The sequence below is a fragment of the Aspergillus alliaceus genome (assembly GCF_009176365.1).
Source record: "Aspergillus alliaceus strain CBS 536.65 unplaced genomic scaffold BDW43scaffold_14, whole genome shotgun sequence".
Taxonomy (NCBI): Eukaryota; Fungi; Ascomycota; class Eurotiomycetes; order Eurotiales; family Aspergillaceae; genus Aspergillus; species Aspergillus alliaceus.
Genome location: NW_022474697.1, coordinates 363,724 through 389,924, shown reverse-complemented (window position 1 = coordinate 389,924; position 26,201 = coordinate 363,724). Strand labels below are relative to the sequence as shown.

The 26,201-nt window shown below is 48.2% G+C and overlaps 9 protein-coding genes across 9 annotated transcripts; 7 read left to right on the top strand and 2 right to left on the bottom strand.

Annotated features, from left to right (window-relative positions):
- Nucleotides 1-318: 318 nt before the first annotated feature.
- BDW43DRAFT_309789 (uncharacterized protein) lies at nucleotides 319-1,137 on the top strand (the record flags this gene model as incomplete). The annotated part of the gene is made up of 1 exon (XM_032046776.1): nucleotides 319-1,137. One exon carries the CDS (start codon nucleotides 319-321, stop codon nucleotides 1,135-1,137), a length of 819 nt encoding a protein of 272 aa, XP_031901797.1.
- Nucleotides 1,138-2,108: 971 nt separating this feature from the next.
- Nucleotides 2,109-5,087, top strand: BDW43DRAFT_48053 (uncharacterized protein). The gene has a single exon (XM_032050114.1). It carries the CDS (start codon nucleotides 2,529-2,531, stop codon nucleotides 4,602-4,604), a length of 2,076 nt encoding a protein of 691 aa, XP_031901796.1. The 5' UTR covers nucleotides 2,109-2,528; the 3' UTR covers nucleotides 4,605-5,087.
- Nucleotides 5,088-7,387: 2,300 nt separating this feature from the next.
- BDW43DRAFT_48031 (Eisosome component PIL1-domain-containing protein) lies at nucleotides 7,388-9,248 on the top strand. The gene is made up of 3 exons (XM_032050113.1): nucleotides 7,388-7,479; nucleotides 7,529-8,033; nucleotides 8,093-9,248. Coding segments are annotated over exons 1-3 (1,542 nt in total). The 5' UTR covers nucleotides 7,388-7,477; the 3' UTR covers nucleotides 9,128-9,248.
- Nucleotides 9,249-9,405: 157 nt separating this feature from the next.
- On the top strand, nucleotides 9,406-10,991 carry pre2 (proteasome core particle subunit beta 5). The gene is made up of 6 exons (XM_032050112.1): nucleotides 9,406-9,640; nucleotides 9,789-9,896; nucleotides 9,953-10,108; nucleotides 10,189-10,237; nucleotides 10,304-10,413; nucleotides 10,486-10,991. The coding sequence occupies exons 1-6, from the start codon at nucleotides 9,509-9,511 to the stop codon at nucleotides 10,819-10,821; spliced, it is 891 nt and encodes a 296-aa protein (XP_031901794.1). The 5' UTR covers nucleotides 9,406-9,508; the 3' UTR covers nucleotides 10,822-10,991.
- Nucleotides 10,992-11,270: 279 nt separating this feature from the next.
- BDW43DRAFT_299291 (DNA-directed RNA polymerase I core subunit RPA135) lies at nucleotides 11,271-15,117 on the bottom strand (the record flags this gene model as incomplete). Its single annotated transcript, XM_032044699.1, has 3 exons — nucleotides 11,271-12,043; nucleotides 12,105-14,544; nucleotides 14,617-15,117. 3 exons carry the CDS (start codon nucleotides 15,115-15,117, stop codon nucleotides 11,271-11,273), a joined length of 3,714 nt encoding a protein of 1,237 aa, XP_031901793.1.
- A 1,358-nt stretch (nucleotides 15,118-16,475) lies between these two features.
- BDW43DRAFT_299290 (ADP-ribosylation factor-like protein) lies at nucleotides 16,476-17,456 on the top strand (the record flags this gene model as incomplete). Its single annotated transcript, XM_032044698.1, has 6 exons — nucleotides 16,476-16,525; nucleotides 16,683-16,755; nucleotides 16,840-16,859; nucleotides 16,927-16,989; nucleotides 17,041-17,112; nucleotides 17,183-17,456. The coding sequence occupies 6 exons, from the start codon at nucleotides 16,476-16,478 to the stop codon at nucleotides 17,454-17,456; spliced, it is 552 nt and encodes a 183-aa protein (XP_031901792.1).
- Nucleotides 17,457-19,426: 1,970 nt separating this feature from the next.
- On the top strand, nucleotides 19,427-19,986 carry BDW43DRAFT_309784 (resistance to Congo red protein; the record flags this gene model as incomplete). Its single annotated transcript, XM_032046775.1, has 3 exons — nucleotides 19,427-19,455; nucleotides 19,525-19,641; nucleotides 19,695-19,986. 3 exons carry the CDS (start codon nucleotides 19,427-19,429, stop codon nucleotides 19,984-19,986), a joined length of 438 nt encoding a protein of 145 aa, XP_031901791.1.
- Nucleotides 19,987-21,291: 1,305 nt separating this feature from the next.
- BDW43DRAFT_47791 (uncharacterized protein) lies at nucleotides 21,292-23,102 on the top strand. The gene is made up of 3 exons (XM_032050110.1): nucleotides 21,292-21,409; nucleotides 21,525-21,706; nucleotides 21,767-23,102. Exons 2-3 carry the CDS (start codon nucleotides 21,588-21,590, stop codon nucleotides 22,998-23,000), a joined length of 1,353 nt encoding a protein of 450 aa, XP_031901790.1. The 5' UTR covers nucleotides 21,292-21,409; nucleotides 21,525-21,587; the 3' UTR covers nucleotides 23,001-23,102.
- Nucleotides 23,103-23,782: 680 nt separating this feature from the next.
- On the bottom strand, nucleotides 23,783-25,919 carry BDW43DRAFT_47876 (CwfJ domain protein). The gene is made up of 2 exons (XM_032050111.1): nucleotides 25,780-25,919; nucleotides 23,783-25,722 (listed from the first exon to the last, which is right to left on the bottom strand). Exons 1-2 carry the CDS (start codon nucleotides 25,791-25,793, stop codon nucleotides 24,105-24,107), a joined length of 1,632 nt encoding a protein of 543 aa, XP_031901789.1. The 5' UTR covers nucleotides 25,794-25,919; the 3' UTR covers nucleotides 23,783-24,104.
- Nucleotides 25,920-26,201: the final 282 nt, after the last annotated feature.

Below are 26,201 nucleotides of genomic sequence, written 5' to 3'. Positions count from 1 at the left end.
TTTACCAAAGAGTGAAAGGGCAGGGCGTCATTTACAGTGCAACGACCTCCATACTCCGCTGGATGATGCTACCAACTATATTGCGATCTCTTACTCCTGGGGCCATCAGCAGCAAGATCAAGAGATCAACGTCATTTCCCCAAATGGGCACTCTTCTGTCCTCCACGTATCACAAAGCCTAGTCGACATTCTGTCTAAGCTAGAACACGAATCAATTCCCAACGGGTATGGATTGACCAAATATGCATCAACCAAGCCAACTGGGAGGAAAAGCGCGACCAGCTCCACTACATATGGAGGATCTACAGAGGAGCCGACATGACAATCATATGGCTTAGCCACGCAACACCAGAGACTCTAAAAGGACTGAATCTGAGTCGACGCCTTGCGACTTTAGATAATGGCGAAGAAGCGAGGGCATGGGACACAGAACTATGGCCATTCTACAGGCTACGATGGTTTAATCGACTATGGGTTATCCAAGAGGTCGTCTTTATGCTGGGTCAGAATACTATCGACTGGGAATTGATATCAAAAACATGCAATATGACAAAGCCCTTTCAGTTACGTTGGTACGGGATGGCCAGCGTGGTCAAAATATCGAATATTCGACAACAGATACAGAATTGTGCTCGTCTTGATCTCTTATCAACTATAGCTGAATGTCGACCCTTCGGATATACTAACCATATTGACCGGATATTTGCCACACAAGCACTCTGGACTCATGGAACTCCCGCCGAAGACTTTGGCCGAGAAGAGCACGCTAACGCACGGTATGTCCTGGCTGCGATCCCGGCGATGCTCATTGAATATGAAGTTAGCAACAACTGGCCATCGACACTTGACAGCATTGCATTTGCAGGCACGCCCAATTCCATTCCAGATTGGCCATCATGGGCACCAGATTGGACATGGGAGTGTGCCTGTAACAGGCCATTTTGGCCGTATTTCAGCGTACACAATAGCAAGTTCAGAGCAGCAGGGACTTGGCCAATGGGAGATGTCGCGATACGAAAGAACTGCTATAGATGGGAGCTGCCTTGCTTGGACGGCAAAGCTTTTGACAAAGTACACGTTATATGTGAACAGCGTCCCTCAAATCAGCTTGGTGATCAGATGGCACGAAAACTATAGGTTGACACCACGTTCCAACGGCCGAGACAGAGGTATGCCATGGGAAACAACTTATGGCATTCCTTCGGCCGGACATTGGTTGCTGGTTGCTATTTGGATGACAAAGAGGAGCCGAGTCTTCATCCGGAATACTATCATTTGTATGCTGAATGTTTGATACGTGGCTCAACTGAGAGATATCCCGCCGAATACCCATGGCTGCAGCCACTCATGACGAAGTTGGCGGAAAGATACATAACTCTTGTCATGAAGAGCATGCAACGGACAGCGAGTCTTTATATCGGAGAAAAAAATACATAGGCCTATGTCCACCTGAGACCGCCCCAGGGGATGAAGTAGTGATCCTCTTTGGAGGCAAATCTCCATTTATATTACGGCCGTCTCCAAGGAAGACACTATATCCTCACCCAGGAGAGATAGATACACCAGTTGATGTTTATACCGGATACGCGCTCGTCGCGCTCGTCGGAGATGCTTATGTCGATGGTATCATGCATGGAGAGGTCCTTGAGATGGCTGATATTCCAACGACAAACTTCAACATAATATGAATTTATTCTAGTGATAGAGACACTGACTTCCGAACACTCCCTCTGAAACTTTTCATCGTATGGTTCCTTGCGTTTGTTCGACCTCAAATACAAAGGACTATGTGTGTTGCCATCACAACTGCTGGTAAGCTGTTTCCTATCCAGATGTTCACCTGAGAGCTCAGCACTTCAAAAGTTTCTGGACAACGTATACATTATAATATTTGTATACAAAATTGTCTGTACAGTCTTTCTGCGTCCAAAGCATCCTCTCGCATACAAAATACTACTGATGGTCAAGCGCAATCTCCCATCAAAGAAGAAGTACTCCAGGTCCTTTTACCAGCAACAAGGGTGCTAAATGGGACCCTCAACAACAATACGTATGCTGTACGTATCGTGGAGGGTTTAAGTGAGGAACTATGTCTAGAGCCAAGTTTTCGAAAACTCTATGACAACTTGGGCGGCTATGCTCGCAAAACACAGAATATGAGGGTTGCCGGTCGCCACCCACCTTCACAGGTCTGGAACACGGCCAACCTCATTGTTGAAATGCGTCAGCTGTGAGAGTTTACTGTGTTAGACCGGCCTATCAATACTCCACAGATTATACAGAAGTAGGGCTACTCAACTAACGCCAACTTTTGTGTCGTATGACTCCTCGCTACTGTCACTGGCTGCTACAAAATTGTTCCAGATCCAGCTATGACGTTTGCTCAGTTTTACTGCTGTGGTATCAAAACCACCAGGTGATGCCTCAGGCGACTACAAGAGCGTAGATCTAGCCCACATGATCAATAGTATACAAGCAATCGCCAACATACACTCACATCCCAGAGGCGGAACCAGAGCAAACGCAAGATGCCAAAGCTAGACAAAACCGCATCTACTCAGATAACTCAGTACGCGACGGACCACTACCCAAAGTATGTAAAGCTCTCAGAGTTCTTGCACGGGGAGCTCCAAACGCTGATAATCGACGTTGCGCCACACGCAATCGTGCAAACCCGGGCAAAGTCCGTCCCCAGTTTCGCGGAGAAAATCTTTCGAAAACCGCACGAGAATCCTTGTGGTGAGTTCACTGATCTATGCGGAGGGCGGATCATAACGCATACAACGGATGAAGCCAAGGCAGTGAGCCAGCTGATCGAGGAGCGCTACAATACCGATGCGAAGAATTTCGCGGATCACACGAGCCGTTTGAAACCTGGGGAGTTCGGCTACAGGTCTGTGCATTACATTGTCAGATTTGCACCGGAGGACTTGGGATCTACTTGTGAGGACCTGTGCAATATGGAGAATCTCCGGGCGGAGATCCAGATCCGGACATTGCTGGAACATGCCTGGGCCGATGTGTCCTATGAATACGCGTATAAACCTGATTTTGAGATGCCTGTGAGATACCAACGGGAGACGTTCTGCGTTGCGGCGCTTCTGGAGGATGCAGATGATATGTTTTCGCGTATTCGGAACGGTTTGCGACAGTACTCTGTTAGTTATGGGACTTACATGAGTCCTTCCCAGATCCGGGAAAAGATTGAGCTACTTAGGTTTGTGCTCGATACAGCCGCCGTTTCGGATCGCGAGAAGGTTGAATTGTCTTTCAAGATCGGCTCCTTGGCTCTGGAGCTTGACAAGAAGGAAGACTGGGCTACTGCTATCCAACTGCTCGACAAGCAGAAAGCCTCCAAGAACCCAGCCGTTCTTCTACGTCTCGGCTCCTTGATTTGTCTACTGCGGTGTGATAATCCTAAGGGTCGTGAATTTCTCGAAGGGCAGCATTACTTGCAGAGTGCTGTTGAGACATCCGCATCCGATGTAGAGCCTTATACTGCTCTTGCAGCTACATACGAACGTCAGGGAAGGGATTCAGAGGCTAGAAAATGCTACAGTCACGCGTTTTCCATAGAGCCATCCAGCCCCAGTGTGCTAAGAGGCTTCCTTAGCCTTGAAATAGATTTTCACAAAAACTTCTCAGTCGTGGATTATCTGAGACCAATCATCCACAATGCCATCCAGCTCTCCCGGCAGCAGATCGACGTCAAGATAAACCTGCCCTGGGCTTTCTACAACGCAGGTTTCTTCCACCTTCTACTTGGCGAGCAGGATCTCAGCCTGACGGCGTACTGCAAAGCCGTTGAACTCAGCTACACCACGCACGCCATCGATCAAGCAGCCGAGTCCGTGAGAAAGCTAGAGCATGCCAGAGGCGGCCCACCACATCTTGAAATCCCATTGACTCTGTTAGAACTGAGCTCGACGGCAAAGGCTGGCGAAATGCCCACTGCCCCATTCGGATATAAGCCAATTACTCAACCTGTAGTGGTAATCTCAGGCTCGAACTGTGACCCCACTGCAGACACAGACCTAGAAAACCAGTACGCCAAAGTAATCACACCATTCCTCAGCAACTTCAAAGGCACAATTATCTGCGACGGAATCCGACAAGGTATAAGCAAGACCATAGCCGACGTCATCGACAACAACGATACTCTATCCCGCAGCATCACACTGATCGGATACCTACCACGCAATATCCCTCAGGGGATCCACGTAGACAAAGAACACTACGAGATCCGAACAGTGAACAGCATGGAATTCTCCGCGCTACAACCCCTCCAGAAATGGTCCGATATCTTCAAATCCGGGATCCATCCCTCGGAAGTGAAAGTTCTCGGAATCGGTGGGGACAATGTTTCCGGCTTCGAGTACCAAATGGCGCTGGCGTTGGGGGTTGGCGTATATCTTCTTTCCGGCAGTGGGGGGAAAGCGGATGAGGTTCTGGATGATGAAGATTGGAAGTCATCAGATTGCTTGTTTGCGCTACCGCAGGACCCTTTGACGATTTTCACGTTTCTGATACCACGGTCTGAGGAGCTTGAGTCTTCTTATCGGGATGGGATCGCCAGAACCATACATGACAACTATCGGAGATAGCAACAGAGTGAGCTTGAGACTAATATGGCGCCGTGGGATAGACTTCCGGAGGAATTGAAGGATTCCAATCGCCAGCAGGCTGACGATATTTCGGCGAAGCTGAGGTCTATTGGGTGTGAGATTCGAAAGAAGTCGGTTAGGTATAGTAATGTTCGTGTGCGCCCACTGACGGAATGTGAGGTTGAGAAGCTCGCGGAATGGGAACATGCTAGGTGGAATCATGAACGTTTGGGAAAGGGGTGGACGCTGGGAGCGAAGGATGTGAAGAATAAGAAGACTCCTTATCTAGTAAACTAGGATGATTTGGATAACCAGGTCAAAGAATGGGGCAGGACAGCTGTGAAGAAAATCCCGGAGCTATTGGCAGCAGTTGGGTTAGAGATTGGGACGATTGGGAAATAGGATTGAACAACGTGCTGGGGCAGGGATATTCTCTGCTGTAGGAATGAGACTATATATAACCTTTGCAATAGGGTGTTCTAGTGATACCTATGTTCAAGTTATACTATAAGAGCTCTTAGGGTTTCTCTAAGGATTCTTACTTAAATAGACAATTCTCCAGCGCAACGAGCACACCGTCAGTCGCTGGGATACATAGTACTTGAGCTACCTCGACCTTGTCAAAGCTAGCCATTATTACGAGACTTCCTTGCGCTTTAACACAAACGGTTAATGTATTTGAAGGCTCCAATTTACATTTATCTATTCTGGACAAAGGCAGCGTTGAACTCCATCCGGTGCTGGACTGTGGCTTGCACGCAAGCTACGCTTATGTCTATGTATTGATGAAGTGGCTATCAATACTAGCTGGAGTTATCCTGCTTATACACAGATGCTAGACTTATATATACAATTGTCAAATGCACAATTCAGGCCTCGGTGGATAGATATGTACATATTTAAATGACCAGTAGTACCAGGTGATATAGAATGTAATGTACTCATGAACAAACTGGCAAGAACGCCTGTAAAAATATAAGCAATTTCAAAAGATATAACAAATAGCACGAACTAATAAACTCCGACTAGATGGGTATCACAAACAAGCAGCAAAAGAAAGAAAAGAAAAGAAAAAGTGAAAAAGAGAAATGAGGCTATGAAAGCGGCCTATTGCCTTCGCAATAGCAACCCGCGGCTTTGCCCATACAAATATATATACTATCCGTACCAACCACCAAAAACACAGTTGAAGGTCTACTACTATTAGTCACGCGCCAGAACGACCATCTATTTTTAATCATCCATGAAATATCTCTCCTTTACTACCTGTCCTGCTGTATACATATATCTCTGTCCTACACGGACATAGACAGTGATGAATGAGTAAGTCATCAGATCCGATCATCCACATGACAAGCCCTGATCAAGTGATTCCCAATATCAGTGGACTGAGCATAGATGACTCGACCAAGAAACAGTATCCCCCATGTACTGGGGTATAAAGAATAGATACTAACTAGGCAGATAAACGGACTAATTTAATTTACATGGTTTCTATATCGATGTTTCTCTATGCCCTCACTAGCATCTACCCAACACAACCTATACCGAGACCCAGAACAGGGCATAAAAAGTCAATATCTTCGAGTCAACGTTGCAAAACACATATTTACGCTCAGTTTCAACCATACATAGTACTACAACCCACCTTGACTGCAGTATCCTAGAAAAAAGGAAAGGAAAAGAAAAGACAACCATGTGCTTCCTCGAAGTCGACGAAGGCAAAGGCCCCTGCATCCGCATCATCGAATACAGAAACCCGCCTATGCGTGTCTCAATCCCACCCCCGTCTCACCGTCGTCGCAGATACAGCAGTAGTAGCAGCGACAGCAGCAGCAGCAGCAGCAGCAGCAGCAGCAACAGCTCGAGTCACAACTCAACGATCGTCTGTCCTCCACGCCATGCGCCACGTTCTCATTCGCATTCTCACCACTGCGAATCTCCGCGACCGTCGTATACTACCGTGTCGAGGAGGAGAGTGCGTACTTTGGAAGAATCGCTCGGTCTGGCGCCGAGGCGGAAAGGGTGGTGGTTTGGGAGTCGGGAGTCGTTGCCTGAGCGTCGGTGTGTGGAGTATATCGAGCCTGAGGTACGGAGGGTGAGAGACAGGAGGCCTGTGTGGGAGGAGGAAGTGGAGTATATTAGGAGGTGAATTGGGGAATCTGGGATGTGAGTTATGGGGGTCGTTGGTGGTTGATTCTATGATTATTATTTTGGAGTTAGGGTTTGGTTAGGGAATTCTCGGGTTGGGCTGTGGTTGTTTTGGTGAGGAAGCGTTTTATTCTTTTATTGTAAGATTTTCTACTTTCTATGCTTTTTCCATCTTTCTATCCCTTTTGTTAAACAGATTCGAATGCAGATTGTTTCTTGTTAGGGAGTCGGTGGGTATATCCGTGTTATGTGGTATGGTATAAAGTGAGATAGGATGACTTCATCCCGACCCATCCATCAGATAAGCTTGAAGAGAACTGGACGCCAAACAAAGCGCATCTCCCACCCACGGTACAGGTTTCTTCATAACATTGCATTCACTGCAAGCGGACAGAATGACTTCAAAAGCTTCCGTCTATCCCGCATGACGTCAGTTCCAATAAACACCACCGTTGGGTGTTATCATAAGTGGAAGCATGTCCTGCAATACACCTTCAATCAGTCCAACTACAACATAATTCTAGCTTACTCCCAGTGCTGATCAGTGAACCTATATCGTGTATATCATTTGTTAAGCTATATTGGTCCAAACGAGGAAGGCGCAATCTTTAAGCACTATATTTTATCAGTAGCTCGACGAATCTAGTTGTCGCCACATTTGAGGAACTATCGTGCTGGGCATCAATAACCTCGAGGTTTTGTGACTTACTTCACCCGCAATTATGTACGAAACCCAGATCGTGGGAATTGAATCCTGGGCTAACATGAGCTAGGAATCGAAACATATCCGTTCGAAGAAGGAATTCGGTTCCTTCGCGGAACCGCTTTAGTATCTCCACGCTGCGTGGTACGCAGCAGCCCGAACTGAGCAAGAGAATGAATCGCCTGATCAAGAACGAAAACGCGGCCATTGCTGCTTACGAGAAGGCCGGTCGACAGCGCGTGTCTATCGCGAAAGACCTCTCCGACTGGGGTGAAGCCACGGAAGACGACGCTGTCTCGGACATCACTGATAAACTGGGTGTGTTGCTGGCTGAGATGGGCGATCAAGAGGAACTCTTCGCGGCCTACCTGGAGGAGTACCGTACTGTTCTCAAACACATTCGCGAAACGGAGAGTTCAGTTCAACCGTCGCGCAATCATCGAGCCAAGATTGCGGACGATATCGCGAAGCTCAAGATCAAGGATCCCGAAAGCATTAAGTTAGAGACTCTAGAACAGGAACTTGTGAGAGCGGAAGCGCAGAGTTTGGTCGCCGAGGCCCAGTTGACCAACATGGTTTGTGCCCCACGCTAGTCATTTGTGCAAACTGAGGCATGTGCTAACGCTCCCAATAGACCAGGTCCAAGCTCAAGGAGGCTTTCGATATTCATTTGGCGGCAGTTATCGAGCGAGGCGAGAAGCACATTCTGCTCGCCCGCCATGCCCGTCGCCTCCTTGGTATCCTTGATGACTCTCCTGTTGTCCCAGGAGAACCCCGGCAAGACTATGACCGGGGCGATATGGCGAGTCAAATTATCATGGATGCTGAGAGAGACCTCCGCTCCTGGGAGAGTACTACCGTGCCTATCCCGACCTCGGCCGGGCAGATGCATGATAGCACACTCCTTCCAGCTCGTGCGGCTCGGGAAAGCCAGGCAATAACTGCTGGTGAATACGAAGAAGACGGCGCTGTTATGTCCGACTCAGCTAGGGATGTTACCGGGTCTGTCTCCGAGGCCCGTTATGCTGGTGGATATCCCCCTGACGCTCAAGACACCCATGACTATGCATCTGGGGCTCCCAACACTGGTGCGTATATCCCTGGAACTCAGGAAGCGGTTGAACCTACCACCGAAACTCATGAGCTCCAAGAGCCCGTTGCAGAGCCAGTCAGAGGCACACATGGTACTCATGGTGGGCCCAGCGATGCCATCTCTTACATCCCTGGAACTAAGCAACGGGTTGACCCTGTCACTGGAGCAGAAAACCTAGGAGAATCTAGTACAGAGGTGGCGAGGGGCGTGGATAGAGGAGCTTCCGGTGTTACTGGATATACATCTGGAGTTCTTGACACTAGTCAAACCATTCCTGGTACAAAGGAACAGGTTGAGTCCGTCATTGCAGCCAGAGGCTTCGACGAACCTGTCACAGACACACCTGATCAGGCCACTGAAAACATCTCCAATAAAAGCATTCATGAGTCCATTACAGATCCGACCAGGCACTTTGACGAGCCCTCCACTGAACTGACCGAAGGAACGGAGGTGACACAGGCTGTAGATGATAACGATGGTTCTATTCTGGCTGAAGTAAGATCTGCTCGGGAAAAGCTTCAGGAGCAGCCCCAAGCCGCCTTGGGCATTCCTCAAGCAGTGGCTGTTCCATATTAAGCCGGTCGATAGTTGTATCTTTGTGTTTGTTTATCCTCTTTGCTGTTATTTTCCATTATTATGTATAATTAGTATGCGACTGTAAGCACTGGTTATTTTTCGGATCAATTAAACAGAGAAAGGATTTATTCTTTTGAGACAGTATGATAGATGGACAGAGTATGAAGGCATTGATAAGAACGATAAGGTGGAAGTAAGCGACCCACGTGACCGCAGGCGGCCAGCGTGACGCGGAGCTACAGCATCATCTGGGAAGCTCTCTCGCTCTCCCGCCCAGAAACCTCAACCTCCTCCATCCCAACCCTTCTCCCTCTACGCTTGTATATCAACTACGGCTTGCTCTTATCCTTTCCAACATTCCGAATTAGACAGCCGCCCATCATGGATAAGTTGGTTGCCCAATATAGCCGTTCGGTCCACCAGAATGAGTTCTACTCCGAACAAGAGCAACATGACCTCACAGAGAGTCTTCCTCCCCTCTCACTGAAATTCAACCTTCCTCCAGTTGACAACGTGAGCTACCACCCAATGAAGGTTATGTGTGACTTCAGCGCTGGGCCCAGCGTAGCAGCAATGCTACAAATTACCTACCCAACGCTAGAGCGCCGGGATATTATACCGGATAAGCAGAGACCCTAGCTAACTCAACTTCTTTACCTAGTCAAGATCATGGCTCCGTGCTATGACCGATGATCACTCGAACCCAAGCTGTCCCATTAAACTTGCCCACGGAACGACGACACTAGCTTTCCGATTCCAGGGCGGAATTGTACGCCGTTCAATTAGCTGGTCCCCCTCGTATTCCGCTAACAAACAACACTATAGATTGTCGCGACAGACTCTCGAGCCACTGCTGGAAATTGGATTGCTAGTCAGACAGTGAAGAAGGTTATTCCTGTCTCGCGGTTGAGTCGGGGTGAGGATAAGCCGAACAATGCTCCGACTCCCGGTCTCCTAGGTACTATGGCTGGAGGTGCTGCGGTATGTTTAGGATGATGAACGGCGCTTTATATTTCTTTTTGATGCGATTTGGGACAATGCGCTGATGATCGGTTTTATAGGATTGTCAATACTGGCTCAGATATTTGAGTCAGCAGTGCACACTTCATGGTAAGCTGTCTTGGCATTCCTCTCTTCTTCTCGAGATGAGATGGCGTTGATACTAATAATGAATAGAAATCCGTCACAAGCGCCGCATCACTGTTGCAGCTGCTTCGAAGATTCTCGCCAACCTGACATACGCCTACAAGGGATACGGTCTGAGCATGGGAACAATGTTGGCAGGAGTATGTGAACCGTCAAGTTCCAGTAGGATCCCCCTAGGGCAAAATCCGGGCTAATACGTTTTCAATCTGTAGATGACCCCTCAAGAAGGACCCGCTCTTTATTACATTGACTCAGACGGTACCCGCCTTCCGGGCAACCTTTTCTGTGTTGGATCTGGTCAGACATTCGCCTACGGTGTGCTGGATGCCAACTACCGGTACGACTTGACCGAGGAGGAGGCCCTTGAGCTCGGCCGGAGAAGTATTCTGGCTGCTATGCACCGTGACGCCTACTCGGGTGGTTTCATCAACCTGTACCACGTCAAGGAAGAAGGATGGGTGCATCATGGCTTCGACGACATGAACCCGATCTTCTGGAAGACGAAGCTGGAGAAGGGCGAATTCTCAAATGTTACGTCGGAACTGTAATATGTAGTGTCTTAGATGGTTTCTCATAGTGGACGTGATATATCTATTCTGTTTACGTAGGCATACAAGATATTTCTTTATGAGTTGTTGCCTTTTCGCCCATCGTTAGCAGGAGTACGACTCTATCCATTAATAATGAGCTGAACTTGAAAAAAGGGTTTTTCTACCATTACTCGTATTGTACATTTGGACAATATAGTATGACAACTCAGTATAAAGCTAGAGGGAGAAAAAATACAATAATGCTATGATATATTAAACAAAAAATTCAGCCCAGACAGATAAATACAGATACGGACGCGTCCAAGAACCAGACATTGCTAAATACTCCCCATCTATACAAAGCTTTTGCATTGGCAACGTGAAACCTTGACAGGGTCCTCTTTTTTTTTACCCCTTCCGCTTTGAACACACGATGCAATCAACATAATCTCATAGTAAAAGGATGACTAATTGTCCACCTTGAATTTCATCCTGATACCCATTGCAGCAAGCTCAACATCCAGATACCGAAGCACACCCGGAACAGCGACGACGGTGACATTATCACCGCCAACGTAGCGACGACCCTCGCCATCTTCCCAGGTAACGGCACGGGAGTCATCGAAGACAGCTTCACGAGCGCAGCGTCTGCAGCGGACGATGCCGGAAGAGCCGCCACCCTGAGTAAGCTGGCTAGAAGCGGCCTTCGCGGCGGCAGCGGCGGCGGCTTGGCTGCGGGCTTTGCTAGAGCCACCAGCGATGGCGACTTGTGTTGAGAGAAAAGAGCCACAGTCGCGGCAGATCCAGGCACGTTGGGTATCGGAGCAGTTCATGAGACGGTCTTGGAGGATGAATGCTGCGCCGTGGGCAATGAGGGAGTCACGTTCCATCTCACCGACACGGATACCACCTCCCTTGGCACGACCCTTGACGGGTTGTCCGGTCAGGGAATTCACGGGACCAGTGGTACGGACTTGGAACTTGTCGTTAACCATGTGACGGAGACGCTGGTAGTGGACGACACCGATGAAGATATCGGCGGCGAACTCTTTGCCGGTGATACCGCTGTAAAGGGGTTCGTTGCCGAAGTAATTGTAGCCTGCCTTGCGAAGCTGCTGGCCGAAGTAATCGGCGGCTGTGTTCTCCTCCGAAAATTGGAAGGGGGTCGAGTCCTGGGGGTGGCCGTGGAGAGCACCGGCTTTGCCGGCCATTGATTCGATCATCTGAGCGATTGTCATACCTGTGGTCATGAGTCAGCTGAGGCTTCTTGGTGGATGAAAGACCAGGTTATGGAAACTTACGGGATGGGAAAGCGTGAGGATTGATGATCAGATCGGGCTGAATGCCACTCTCGGAGAAGGGCATGTCGACTGCGGGCCAGAGTTGAGAGCAAACACCCTTCTGTCCGTGACGGGAAGAGAACTTATCACCAATAACAGGTTTTCTTGGGATACGATACTTGACGCTGAGGGATTGACATGGTTCAATACCGGTCTCGGCTCCCATGATACGGATGCTGTCGATGTATCCTTCCTCGGCGTCCTTGTACTTGACAAAATGCGTGATACCATCGACATTCACGTAGGTGTCCGAAGCTGCATCATAACGCACGTTATGCCATGCAGCTACGAGACTGCCCTCTTTCACCCTAGCACCGATGTGAGGAAGACCGTCCTCGTCAATAGTGTTACGCCACTCGGCCCTAATCTCGCCTCCCGGAGCGAATCCGAACAACTTTGTGATCTCGCGTCTGGATTTGTGTCTCCGCGAATCTTTCTCATCAAGGGAGTGGACCTTAGTCTTATAGATCGTACCATGACCGAATCCACGTTCGTGTGAGGATTTGTTGATAATCATAGCGTCGTCCATGTCGTAGCCCGTATATGAGATGATAGCGACAACCGCATTCGTACCGTTCGGGAAGTTATCCAGACCATACGCGTTGTACAGCGGAGGACGTACAATCGGTGTCTGTCCTGTTTGCAGGCGGTATAGCTTATTGTCTGTACGGTAGTCGATAGCTGTGCCCGGAGTTCCCATTGTTTGCTTGCTCATCTGGCACTGGTACATGTTACGAGGCGACTGGTTATAATCGGAGAAAGGAGTCATGTTAGCCACAATCGAGAGGATGTTTGTCGGCGTGTACTCGATATGCGTCGAGAGACCCGCGACAAGGTCAGATGGCAAGCAGGCGATTTCCATGAAAGGCTGCTCGAATGGTCCAACGTAATCAAGTCCGTCGAGAGGCAAGTACTTAACCTCTCTGAACATCCTAGCCGCTTGAGAGAACATGTAAATACCGGGATATTGGCCACCGTTAGAGTTAGGGACGTATCCGATCTCCAGCTCTCGAGGGACATTGTGCCTTCCCTCAACCTTCCAATGCCTCAGGGTATCAGCGATCATACGAGCTTGTTTCGGTGAGCAGTAACCAATAATCCTGCCATCCAGCTGAACCGTTACACTTTCCTCCAGCGAGACGGATGACTCAGAACGCACGCCAAGCTGGACTAGTAATCTTGGGAGGTGAGAAACATCTATATCACTAGTGGCAATCAAGCACTTATGTGCAAGATGGTTGAGCAGACCACAAGGCGATCCATCAGGTGTGTGGACTGGGCACAAGAAGCCCCAACTTTCAGGAAGCAGCTTACGGACAGTGGTGGTTTTCAACTGTGCGAAGAAGCTTCCTCTGTGAATCATTCGGAAGTGACTGATGAATCGATAGAAGTTGATCTTTTCAGCCATGACCGTGTAACCAGAGGTCTGTTGCAAATCGAGACCTGTCGGACTGATGAGGTTACCGGTCGACAGGAAGTACTCCAGCGCACCACCAATGTTCTCGTTTGACCGCTTCACAATCTTACTCAAGAAGTCCCTTTCGAATGCGGAATCGGTGAATGTCGCCCCGTGGTTGCGCATACTCCAGTCCCTCAGGATAGGACCAAAAGATCTGACCCATTCCTCCAGTCTTTCCTTCAAGATCATCCCGTAGAGAAAACCACCAAGTAGAATCTCTTGGTTAGAAACGGCATCGGGGTTGTCAGGAGCACAGTCACCAGCAACAAGAGCGTAGAGTTTCCGAATCATGAACATGATCAACTTGAACTTGTCGTAGTCCTGAGTTTCGGTGACATTTTGGTTACCAAGATGCGGCAAGACAACCTTGCGCAGGAACTCTGTGCCAGCATCCTCATTAGACATGTCCATAGGAACACCAAGGACAGGCTTGAACTTCTCTCCCAGATAAGACCGGCAGGCGGAGCGGCTGTGTAGGTTGTACCCCTTGTAAGTCCGCAACAAAAGTTCCACGCGATCCGTGACAAAAGTGTTGTGGATTCCTTCAGAAGAGGCATTACCAACAAGTCCTTCGAAGATTTCGCGGTCATTCGTCTCAACCAGCGCCTTGAGAATCATCATCGCCGGGACGAGATATTCATTCTTGCGCCATGAGAAACGGAAAGTAACATTACCGTCACTCAGATAGTGTAAGACATTAGTTTGAGATGTCTGATCAGGACGAACGGATCGAATTTGGACTCCGAATTTGGTATATGTGTGGCCACGCTTAACGAAAGAGCCGCGAACAATGGCCATTGGATAATTCCTCTTTCCGACAATCAACATTCGGATTAATTTTTCGTTTCCGTTTACAATGAAGTAGCCACCCAATTCTTCAGACTCTTCCTTGTGATCAACCAGCTCCGCGGGAGTCGCCTTCTCCAAATGGCACCGATTGGTCTGTTTGCCACGCTCGTGTTAGCCCAGTCAGGAAACAAGAAATCTTGCCTGAAGTCCATTAGAACCACTTACCCGCATCATAATAGGAGCCTGACCCAGCTCTCTAACAGACTCCATCCAGTCCCCATTGTTAACCCGATATTCAATCCTTGCGCGCAGTTTGCCACGATATGTCGCATGTCTCTCTCTGCACTCAGATGGGTAGATATTGCGGTTGCGAGTGGTGAATTTGTTTGTCGGAGGAATGGCGGGTTTCTCAAGAAAGACCTCTTTGACGCGAACGTGGAGCTTATTCCGCTTTGGTGCCTTTCGACCCTCTGCCTGCCGGGCCTTCTTCTGCTCAGGCGTTTCTGCTTCTCCATCGATGAATGTCTTGGTACCAATATCTTTCAATCCGGCCTCTAAAACCTTGCTGTCTTCGAAGAGTGCATTGAAAGAGTCAATGTGCGGTTTGATAGAGGCTGCTAGTGAAGGATAAGCGGTATGATCCTGGGGAGGGTTCTTAAAAAGCCGCTCCCGTCTAAGAACATCATAATTGACAGTCCAAGTGGTGTCTGTCTTAGCAGGAGCCATAGTGGGCTGTATGCTCTTGGACCGATGAAAACGTTTTTTCTTCCCGGAATATCGGAGGTGGAAAAAAAAAAGTTCGATTATAGGTTAGGTCTATACAACTAGAGGCTCCAGTCAGAGTGAATGAATATGACTGGGTTAACCTCAAGAGCTCATCCCCCCCTGTCGCAGATATATATGAAGAGGGACAAAGAATGACCGAGTGACCCAGAGGGAATGAGACTCACAATAGGCAGTACGAGCGCTGGTCTGAATGAAGCCTCTTGTCGCTGTGACCGGGAAATTTTTCGAGGTGGAACCGGCGGACAGATATCATCACGTGCTGATAGATGGAGGTTGAAGACCGATCCGTCTGACTGAGGCAGAACAGAGGATTAGCACGTTATGCAAGGTTTGCATCACGGGACCTATGTGCGGGACGGGACGCCGCCTTAGGCAACAAGGCAAACACACCGATAGCTCGTGGGCATTCGTTATTGAAGTAGTTCGTTGTGGTAGTTCATGGCTTTTGTTGTTTCTTTGCTGCCTCTTCAGGATCCAGATAAGACCGGAAAGCGCATACACCGTCAATTACAAATAATATCTCGAACCTACTAATTGAATCGCTATCATTCGTTTCCCTCCTAGCAATTTCAAGATCTTCTTCGTGCGACCAAACCACTGGCCTCGACTAACTCCTGTAGGGACTTTGACCTCGTCCAGACTGACGGAAATGAGTGATAGGGGCCACTAAGCGCTCCCCTCCAAAGCGGCGCAGAACGAGCGGTCATGCGTGCACATAGATCGGAGCAGATTAGTTTCACCGCAAGGCATTGATCAAAGAAGAAATATCATTCCTTATTCCCTCATCAGAAGAAAGCTCCTGAAACTGAAAAGATTGCCGCTCTCCGCAACGCTTTAGGCCTGGGGAGTTTCTCTGCCGCCCCCTTCAAAGACTTGATTCGGTGTCGTTCCTCTTCCAGACCTCAGGTCTCTCTTCCGCCGTCTCTTTCCCTTCCCCCAAATTCACTACCACTAGGCCTACTTCAAGTTTTCTTCCTCACCTCTTATTTGACTACATTCATTGTTTGGGTGCTCCGCCGGAGTCGCGGGATTCAAGACCTTTCAACAAACCCACCATCCCCACTCTTAACCTTACAAAACTCTTATCCTAGGTCTCAATATCTTCGCCCACCGTCGCCACTTTCACGAAAGAACAATCAACCATTCTTTTCGTTAATTTTCCCCCTCGACCGTTCTTGGTCTCTTCTTTCGCTTCATTCCCCTTTGGTTGATTTCTTGTTATATCGAACCTTGAGGCCTTTTTCTTTTTCTTCTTTTCTTTCCCTTTTCCTTTTTTTTTTTGCCTTCAATCACGAAACATGGCGGGTATCTTTCGGACGATTTATGACTGGCTCCTGAGGATGTTTTGGTAAGTGGGCCGCTGTTCCAATAAATCATTGCTGTTGCGGTTCTCCCGGAAATAGTTCCCCGGCCCGTCCCCGCAAAAAAAAAAAAAAAATAAAAATAAAAAGGAAAAAAAAAGGTTCGGCCTGCTAAGATCGGTATTGTGGATTTCAATATTGCAGGGCGACGGAGATGGATGTCACCATGATCGGGCTTCAGAATGCCGGTAAATCGTCGCTTTTGCGTGTGCTTGCGGTATGCCTCCTCCGTCCATCCCGAACCGACCGAACAAGTATTGTTTCGACCATCGTCGCTAACGTGACCAAACGAATCATGTAGGGAGGCGAGTTTACTGTAGAGTAAGTCAGCGCGTAGGCCTAGCCTAGCCGCAAGGGTTGTCATTTTCCTTGCTAAGACCCCCCACAGTTCCATCCCCACCATTGGCTTCAACACGAAGCGGGTTCAGAAAGGCCATGTGACCTTGAAATGGTCAGTGTACCAGCACTTGATTTCCTATCGGGTTCGCTAACAGCCGTCCAGCTGGGATCTAGGGGGCCAACCACGGTTCCGACCAATGTGGGAGCGGTACTGCCGTGGTGTCAATGCGATAGTGTAAGCCGTCTTCTTTGTCCTCTATGAAATGGATCCGCTGCCGCTGCCGCTGTTCTGACATTCAGGCCAGTTACATAGTTGACGCAGCAGACCGGGCTGCACTTCCGGTTGCCACAGATGAGCTACACGACTTGATGAACAAGTCCACCCTAGATGGTATTCCGCTTTTGGTCCTTGGGAATAAGTCCGACCTTCCAAATAAACTGTCGGTCGATGAACTGATTGATGCGATGGACCTCAAGTCCATTACCCACCGCGAAGTGAGCTGCTATGGTATCAGTGCCAAAGAAGAGACTAACCTCGATGCCGTTCTGCATTGGTTAATTGCCCGAGCCAGTCGATAAACGTTGCGGGAACATCAGGTAGGCAGGGTCTGTCCTGCTTCACGCTCTCTTTTCAGGCTGCGAGCCCCTAATTTCTGTAGACTCGCAACTTCTTGGGTTGCAGCCTCCGATGTAATGATGTTGACGATGTGAACCAGGCACATTAAGCTTTAGCGTCATTGATGTTCAATTCTTTGTTCTGTCTCTTTACTTGTTACCTTTATTTGGGGTCTTGGGTTCTTGCATTCATCCAATTTCCCTTGTTAATTTCATTCGTTGCATGATGACCCATTTCTGTGTAATTTTTAGTGGCCTTAGGTCAAAGATCATAGTGTGTGGATTTGGAATCTGTGATGCCCGAGATGGAAGGCACGTGAGTTCGAGAGCAATGTCTAATGTGAGCATTAATCCGTGGCTGTTCGGGGATTAGATGTATCTGGGCTGGTGAACACCAGGCCAATCCACGATTCTGTAGAAAATACAAGAGTCAAAGGACAAGGCAGAAGGAAAAAGCAAGCGAGGGGGGTAACAGAGCCACCGGCGCCTGTCTTATTTATGAGGATCGTGTTGAGGAAAAGCACACAGACCAACTGATGCGTTGGCATTGCAGATGCGAAGACGGGAACTAATCAAGCCCTCCATGCGAACCAGCAAATCCAACCCCGCCAACAACACCTGCGAAAGTTCAAAGGCTTTCCTGGGACCTTATTCATAGACCCATGGCGAGCAAATCACTGTTCACTCCATATACCCCTGTGAATATATCAGTCACAAAGTGACCTGGTGATCGTAACATTCAATTTGCAGTACGGAGTTGTATACAGTGGAGTGATCTGGTTCAGGTACTACTACTGTACAATTAATTTGGACCACTCTTTTCTTTCCATTTTTTTAATCTTGCTCTTCCTGCAGTGAATCCAATTACTTGAGGCCAACCATGCAGTAAATACGAGTATAAGATATTCGGAGTTGACTGGTCTTTATTTCCTCCCCATTTTCTTTCCAATATATTAATTATAAACCAGGTTATCTGTCATATGTTTGTACTAATAACTCACAACAGCTGAACTTGAGGAATTTTGATATATCAGTGCGACGCTCTCACTTGTCGGGAGTATAAGACATTATTAAGGCGCTACATAAGATCTCTTACTCATACTCAACACCATGAATCCCAATACTTTATAGAAACCAACCGAAACCATTCATAATCATGTAGGCTGTGCACACTCGATCATGAGACTCCAAGGTTTAACGAGCCGAAGTAACCGGGCGGAAGTAGCACACACAGCCATTCCCAAACTATTGATCTCCTTCTACGGAGAGTACATAGGGGGCTTACTTAAGGTTGTTTGTTGAGTGGCTTAGACGTGATTATACATCCAATAAATAATACCGAGGCGACTGAAACTCTTCTTCGCTTGCCACTCGGAGTAACTCACCGTGTGTTTAGGTATAAATATTACAGGGGCTTTTGGCATGACAAGAATAATAATGAAGTTCTCTAATAAGACCTAGGGATAAAGACATATTATTATTATTATTTAAAAGTAAAGTTACCCCCTGTTCTTTTATTTTTCCAGCCCTATTGCGCATCCTTACCCAGTTCTTATTACCCACCGGGGAAGTAACCCAAGAATAACCAGACGGGTTGGTGTAAGGCCGCCAAGCACCAGCCACAGGAAGTCCCAATTTCTTGTCTCCATAATTTTCACCCGCGCCATTCCCGTGGTTTCGTTGCTGCCTTCAGAACGTACAAGAACTTCACTTTCTTTTCTTCCCCTTGCATTGGCCCTGGCCGAATTCTTTCGTTTGTACCACAAAAGGCTCTTCGAATTTTGGCAATCTCGTTTCTGAAGGATTGTTCATTTGTTTTGACTCTCATAACCTGCTGAATTCACAGCAACAGACGCTCTCTCTCATCCAAGTGATCGACGTCATTCTCCGCTTTACCGTCTGTCTCGGGTAAAGAGGCCTTTCAATCAATCACCATGGGTGTCATCTACCCCCGTCGAGAGTGGTGAGTATATCCAAGACTGGAAGATGGCAGCAGAGCCAATGTAAAAGAAAACTAACAGTGTGTTTGTAGTGAATTTAATAATTGGGGAGACTATGTCTGCAGACCGAGTAGCTGGTATGACTGGGGCCGTTGGGTAGCGTTTGCCGTCATTGTTGGTTGTGCTTTCATCATATTTTTTCTATTTGCGTACGTTACTCACTTCCTTGGCTACAAGCTGCATGAGGCTAACGTCCTGTTAGATGCTATAACGCTCGCCGCCGTCGCACTCGCGGCCTTCAACCCCATCCCGGCACTGGTTGGCTTGCTGGCCCGCCTCCCTATGGACAACAACAACAACATCCTTACTATTCAGACCCCAATTACCAACAACAGCCACCGCCTCAGTATACCCCCCAACCGCAAGCCTACGGTTATTTCGGAGGGCAGCAAACGGGCATCGAACTACAGTCCCCGCCGCACGCGTACCACAATGGAGGCGATCGGGTCTACCAGCCACCGCCGGGCACTCCTCCAAATGCCAACAAAGTATAATTGTCTCTCGCGAGCAGTAGTCGTTAAATGAGACCTTAATCCGAACTCGAAATGATCGCATGATGGGCATTCTATTATCCAAGGCGTTGGTGTCAACTTTTGGGAATCTCCTGCGCCCTGCTTCTTTGTTCAAAATCAAGCAAGGAGAATGCAGCAGAGAGCATGTATGATGGGTCTGAGCTCCTTTTCTGTTTGTTATCATACCTCGATATCTTATTTATTACTATAATGACCTCCAGGGCTATTACGATCTCGACTTTCTCTGAACTTAAAAGGCTCGCTAAAAAATCTGTACAGGCTAGTTCTGCGATTTTGACTCGTGGTATGCGAATTATAATCTCATGAGGTGCTAGCGAGGCGTCGGTTCTGTATTTTATTATTTCCCAATAGATGTGAAGGTATTGATCATCCCTAAAATCTCATGAAGTGGATGTCTTGAGTTTTGTGTCCTCGTATTGCACCGAAATGAGACTAGAAGGGAATTAATTTCCTACAGAACCATTGGCCCGTGGAGATGTAAAATTCCTCTTTTATAGGCTTGGAGTTGGAACTCGCTTAAAGCCTAGGAAGAAAAAGACCTTTAAACTAATTTAACCTCATTTAAAGACATTGACGATGGTATCAGACCCACGAGTCTCCAAGCAATCTACTCTATGCTTGCTTATATACCGTATTCTGTACTAAAATGATCGAGTGGACACTGCGAGTTCTGCAACTGCCAATGAAGTTGGAGTATTTGGGAGAGGATCAGATTAACACACTGGAGGAGCATGAGGGGAGGGTATTTATTACCTGGATGTATGTATGTAATACTCCATTAGAACAGAACACATGGATCGGCTCCGGACCGAATTTCTTCTCCATCGCAGACAATTGTGATGAGCGTTTTGGTTCTCTCTCATGCGCTGATCCCTGTTAAAAAAAAACTTCTCTCTCTCTCTCTCCCTTTCTCTCTCCCTTTATTCAACCTTCTTTCGTCTCCTTCTTTCTCTAGTATTTGCCCTTGTTGCCTCCCTTCCCTCCTTCTACTCGCCCTTCCAACCCTGTACTTGCGGGCAACTGAATCCAGTCCCTCCTTATCTGCCAACCTTGTCTTTCATTCGAAATATTGTCACCCAAACTAACCTCGGTCGCCCCTGGAGGCAGTGCCCTTTGCCCTGCAATAGCTTTTGGATGCACCAACTATCAGGCACCACCGTTCTTTAAACTTTTCTCTTCTTCCAATCATTCCTTTTTTATTGTGATATTTTTATCTTTCTGCTTTTGTGAGGAAACAGTATTTCGTACCTCAAGATACTAAGATTCAGAATCTGCATTCTTTCAACATTCTGTGCCGACGTCGCAAACCAAACCGCTCATTCTCTCCTGTTCGCCGATGCAAGTGGGACTTGTATCTACTAAAACAACCTAAAGATTTTGGGCTGTGGGTTGTCCCGGTTTCTTAACGGTCGATTGGATTAGCACATGTCTGTCGCATGTCAGTGTAATCGCGATTGCCTTATGAGAGTGACATCTGAATAAGGAACGGTCGCATTTAGCCTGGACTATTGCTATTGACAGTGGGGTTGGAGAACCCAATCTGAGATTCATATTCCGCCGGAATGAGTCCTGTGGATACAACGCCATTCCCGATATGGCCACGGGACTTTGTGAGCGACCTCAAGTCCGCTCCTGAGACATTATCCAGTTGGGACAATTGCATGGCCAAATCTTACTGCAAGTGAGTTGTGTTCTGCTTCTACAAAATGCCGTATCTGCCAATCTGACTCCTACGATCTAGATGGCCTGTCATCGTTGCGATCATTGTCGGTGGGGTCATTGTTATCTCTATTCTGGCATGCATAATAAACTGCTTGTGCTGTGGCATACAATGCTGCAAGTGTTGCGGGTGTTGTTCATGCTGTTGTCCATCTCCTCGTCGAAAGAAGGAACCAAAATACTTGGATGAGCCATATAACCAACCCCCTCCACAAATGCCTCCGCCTCCGGTAAACAATCCTTATCAACCTCCTCCACCCCCGGTTCTCCCTACATATCGTGGAGCGCAGGTCGCACGGTTTGACAATCCTCCGAGCCCTGCTAACTCGAAAGGCAATGAGGATGCGTTGCCGGCGATGCCCACTTGGGATAGTGCTATAACCAAAAGGGTCGAAGACCCTTCCCACCACCAGGATGCAATGGAGATGGAACCTTTGAACCTTTCCAACCAAAAACCTCGGCGAACGCCATCTGTACCACAATTAAATGGAGGTGGTGGTGCCTACATGGGGCCTCCTCCACTTGTCAGGACCGGCACGGCTTTCACTTCTTCTAGCTATTACCCCGATGACCAGAGCGCCTACCGTACTCGTTCCCCCGGTGTGGCGTCTCCTGGCCCCGTCTCACCATATGAACAATCCTATGGTGATTATTCTCATGCATATGCGTCTCAACCCCACTATATGCCCATTGGCACAGCCCTCTCGCCGTCAGCTGATGCTTCTCCTGCACCGTATCGTCAACCATCCCCAGCCATCAGCCATGCGCCTGGGATGGCATTATCCACGGATGGCGCTCGTCCTATACCATATCGGCAACCATCTCCTGGCATCCATCAATCGCCTATCAATAGGACGATGTCTCCTGCGAACTCCGCACCGTCTTACAGAGCCCTGACCCCTGGAAACTCGACCCCAGTCTACCAAGCAATGACTTCCCCCAGTCAAGAGCCTGTTTACCGGGCGATGTCTCCCCCTAACCAAGAAGCCGCTTACCGCGCGATGCCGCCTCCTAACCTTCAGTCCGCCTACAAGGCAATGCCTCCTCCCAATTCTGAACCTGCTTACAGGGCAATGCCTCCTCCGTTAAACACCGAACCGGTTTTTAGGGACACGTCTCCCTCCATTCCTTCGTCGCCACCTCCGCCATTCACATCCAGTCCCGCTCCTCATGAAATGATACATGACTCGGGCAGGCCCCCGAGCCTCCTACAAAGCGGACGGAAGGCTGTTCCCAATTCTTCCAAGGATGTTTAGTCATCCCTTATTGATATATTCGAGATTCTGTGATCAATTGAACACGACACCCAGTGACTTCAGTGTATCAATGTCAATTTCCCAAGCCGGTTTGTTCTGTAATGTCTTCTATATAGAGTCGACATAGTTGGCGCTATTGTACAACGTGTGATGATTCAATTCGCGCTACCTGGAATCTTAGGTTCCATTATATTCTTAGAGATATGGTACATATGCTCGTCTGGTGGGCAATTCTATGGCGTTTTTGGGCATTTGGTTTTGCTGTACAGAAAGAACAACCTGAACCTCGTACATTATGGGTGTTGATCACGGCAATGTACATTGACCATTACAACCAATTGGAGATAGTTCTGGGGTTTCCTTTAAACTTGTTTACTGTTTCTTTCTCTCTCTACGCTGTCACATTCTATCTCTATCTGAGTGATGTAAAAGACCATCTCATGATATCCCCGCTTTTCTAGTCTCATGTTTGTACATACAATTCTTTTGATAGATGATTGATCGGAACCTCCACATGATGTATTTTCGGATGACCATGATAATTTCACAACGTTCAAGAGCTCTACACGGGTGACTCTATCTTTCTAGTCGAAGTTTTCGGACCGGCCGCGGCCATTGTCCAGTATAAACCAACGGCACGCCATACTCTGCCTGCTTGATTTTCTTTCAAATTCGATCGTATATCCTTAGCTTATATTGAATCCACGAGGGAGATACCGAGTCTTTACAAAACACATGTACTGGGCTTTCTGTAGCCCTAGGAACGGGATATGTAGCCTGTGCTAAACTTATTACTTTCCCGAGCCAACCTCAAAAAGAGTTGGATACAATCTGTTAAAGCCAATACAGTAATATTCGCATCGGCAAATGCCGAATAGAGTACTATAAATAAGCAAGATAGGTTTTCTTCTCATACTACCGGATCGCTCACCGAGCTGCAGCCAGAACTCTGGTTCGTATAGATACAGTACATACATATAAGAGCACGACCACAAGGTCACACATCGTTGGTATACTTAACACCCTTTCCTTTATTTTTGAAGAAGCGATAGAAGAATTCTATATTCACATAAATCACAAAATCCAAACAAAAAAGCCCTAACTTCATTCCTCCAAAGTAAAATCGAACTCCTTGAACGCATCCTTGAAAGCAGCTGCATCGGCCTCTTCTTCCTCCTGCGACTGCACATCATTCTTCCAATTGATCCGGCTCTCAAGCTCCATCAGCTTCGCCATAACCCTACGCCCGAACTGGAGATCAAAGCGGAACTCCGGACCGAGGGGAAGAAGAAGTGTTTTCTCCGTCCCGGTATCCTCAGATGACTCGGTAGAGGAAGAAGCGCCCCAGATCCAGACGCGGAAGAAATCACCTGGTTCGGCGCTGGGATCGCCGGACGATGGCGATTCGAACTTGGGATATTTCAGGTTCTCTGCCTCGACTTTGAAGGCAGCCTGGACGAGGCCGCGGTTGATGAGGTCGGCGGGCACGGGGAGGAATTGCCAGTGGGTGTGGATTCCGTTGCCGCGGCTGACTTCCCAAGTTACGGCGCCGAGAGCACGGTTTGTGCGAGTGCTGAGCATGGCGTGGAGTGCTTTGCGGTAGCGTTGCATTTCGGTGTAGGTTGAGAGGCGGATTTCTTCCTCTGTGATGGTGTTTAGGGTCGGGGTGTGGGTGAAGGGGATGATCAGCATGTGGCCTGGGAAGCCGAGTGAGGGGAAGGTTTTGGATGTTGGGAGGGGTCCCTTTGCTGTTGTTAGGTAGCTTTCGTTGCCGATGGAGGTGATGAGGTGGGTGGCGATGTTGGGGTTTGAGAGGCAGAAGAAGCATTGGTCTGGGCCTGGAGGGGGACCGCGAGCACGCTTGCGAGGTCGGTTGTAGTCATCATCGACGGCGAAACGGCTGTACGATTCTTTTTGGCTGGATAGTGGTTTCCGTTTGGCCTGGACGGGGCTAAGGGGGGAAGCGGTTGCGCCGGCTGGGATGGTCAAGGCTGGAGGGGCGTTGGGATCTAGTGTGAATGCGTACATCCATTTTTGCTTGGAGGTCTTGCTGTAAGATGCTAAACTGATGAAGCGGGTTAGGGGTTTTGCCTCGGGGTTGTCTTCCGGGGGCATGTGGAAGAATGGTTCCCGTTCGTAGAAGAAGCCGTCTGCTGATGAAAGGTGGTAGCGAGGTTTCAAGGTCGAGCAAAGGTCTGCAACGCATTGCACTTCTTCAGGCTTGGTCGCTTCGTCCGGTATGGACACCTGAGAGCGCGTGCGGATTCCCTTCGGCCATTGATGAGTGATCAGGATATCGGCGCAATGGGAGCCGTAGAGGGCCCTGGCGTCCGATTCTGTGTATCCTGAATGGTATTTTTCGGATGATTTACTTTCTGTCTCTAGTTTACCACCAAGAGCGACTAGCCGGACACCCTCAGAGGTTTTCAGAGTGCCGCGTCTGCCCAAGAAGTAGAGATTGGGACAAACTTCGTCGTTGGCCTCGATTCTTTCAATTACTCTGGTAGGAAGAGGCCGGCTACCCAGAGTGAAGTAGGTTGGGAGTGGCACATTAATGTTTCCTTGCAACAACGCAGAGATCTCATCTAGTTCCTGCTCGGTTGAGCAGCTGCCAAATAGGTCGCCGACAACAATAGCAAATGAGAAAGCTTGCTTGGCCTGGAGTTTGGCTAGCTTCGTGAATACTTCTTTAAGCTGGCAGTTAACGCCGCCAATTACAATTCTGGGACATGTATCAGTGGATTGAGAGGGTCGGAAATGTGAGAGCGTCCAGACTCACATCTTGGATGCCATTATTCAATTTGTAGTTCGGCTTCAGTACTATGATACAAGGGTCGTTGTAAGCATAGTACACTGCGCAGTCAATCCTTCTCTTGAGGTGTGATTGTAGCTAGTCCAAGATAGATATAGGCTTCAAGCCCTATATTTAAAACTGTCACCTTATGAACTTCAAATTGTACGGGGCCGGCTCTCGGTCATTATCGTCGTGTCGGTTTTTGCTAGAAACGGTCTATGGAGCTTGGACCAACCTTAATCTCCACGTGATCTTTACTAGCCTAATAAGGCTAGAGGAGAGCCTGCAAGCACCGCTAATCTCCGCACGGAATAACGCTACTGCGGCGCCGATGAATTTTTTTGTCTAGAATAATATACTATCCAGATATATTCCACACTTGGAATATAAATATTTCTAAACGGCGC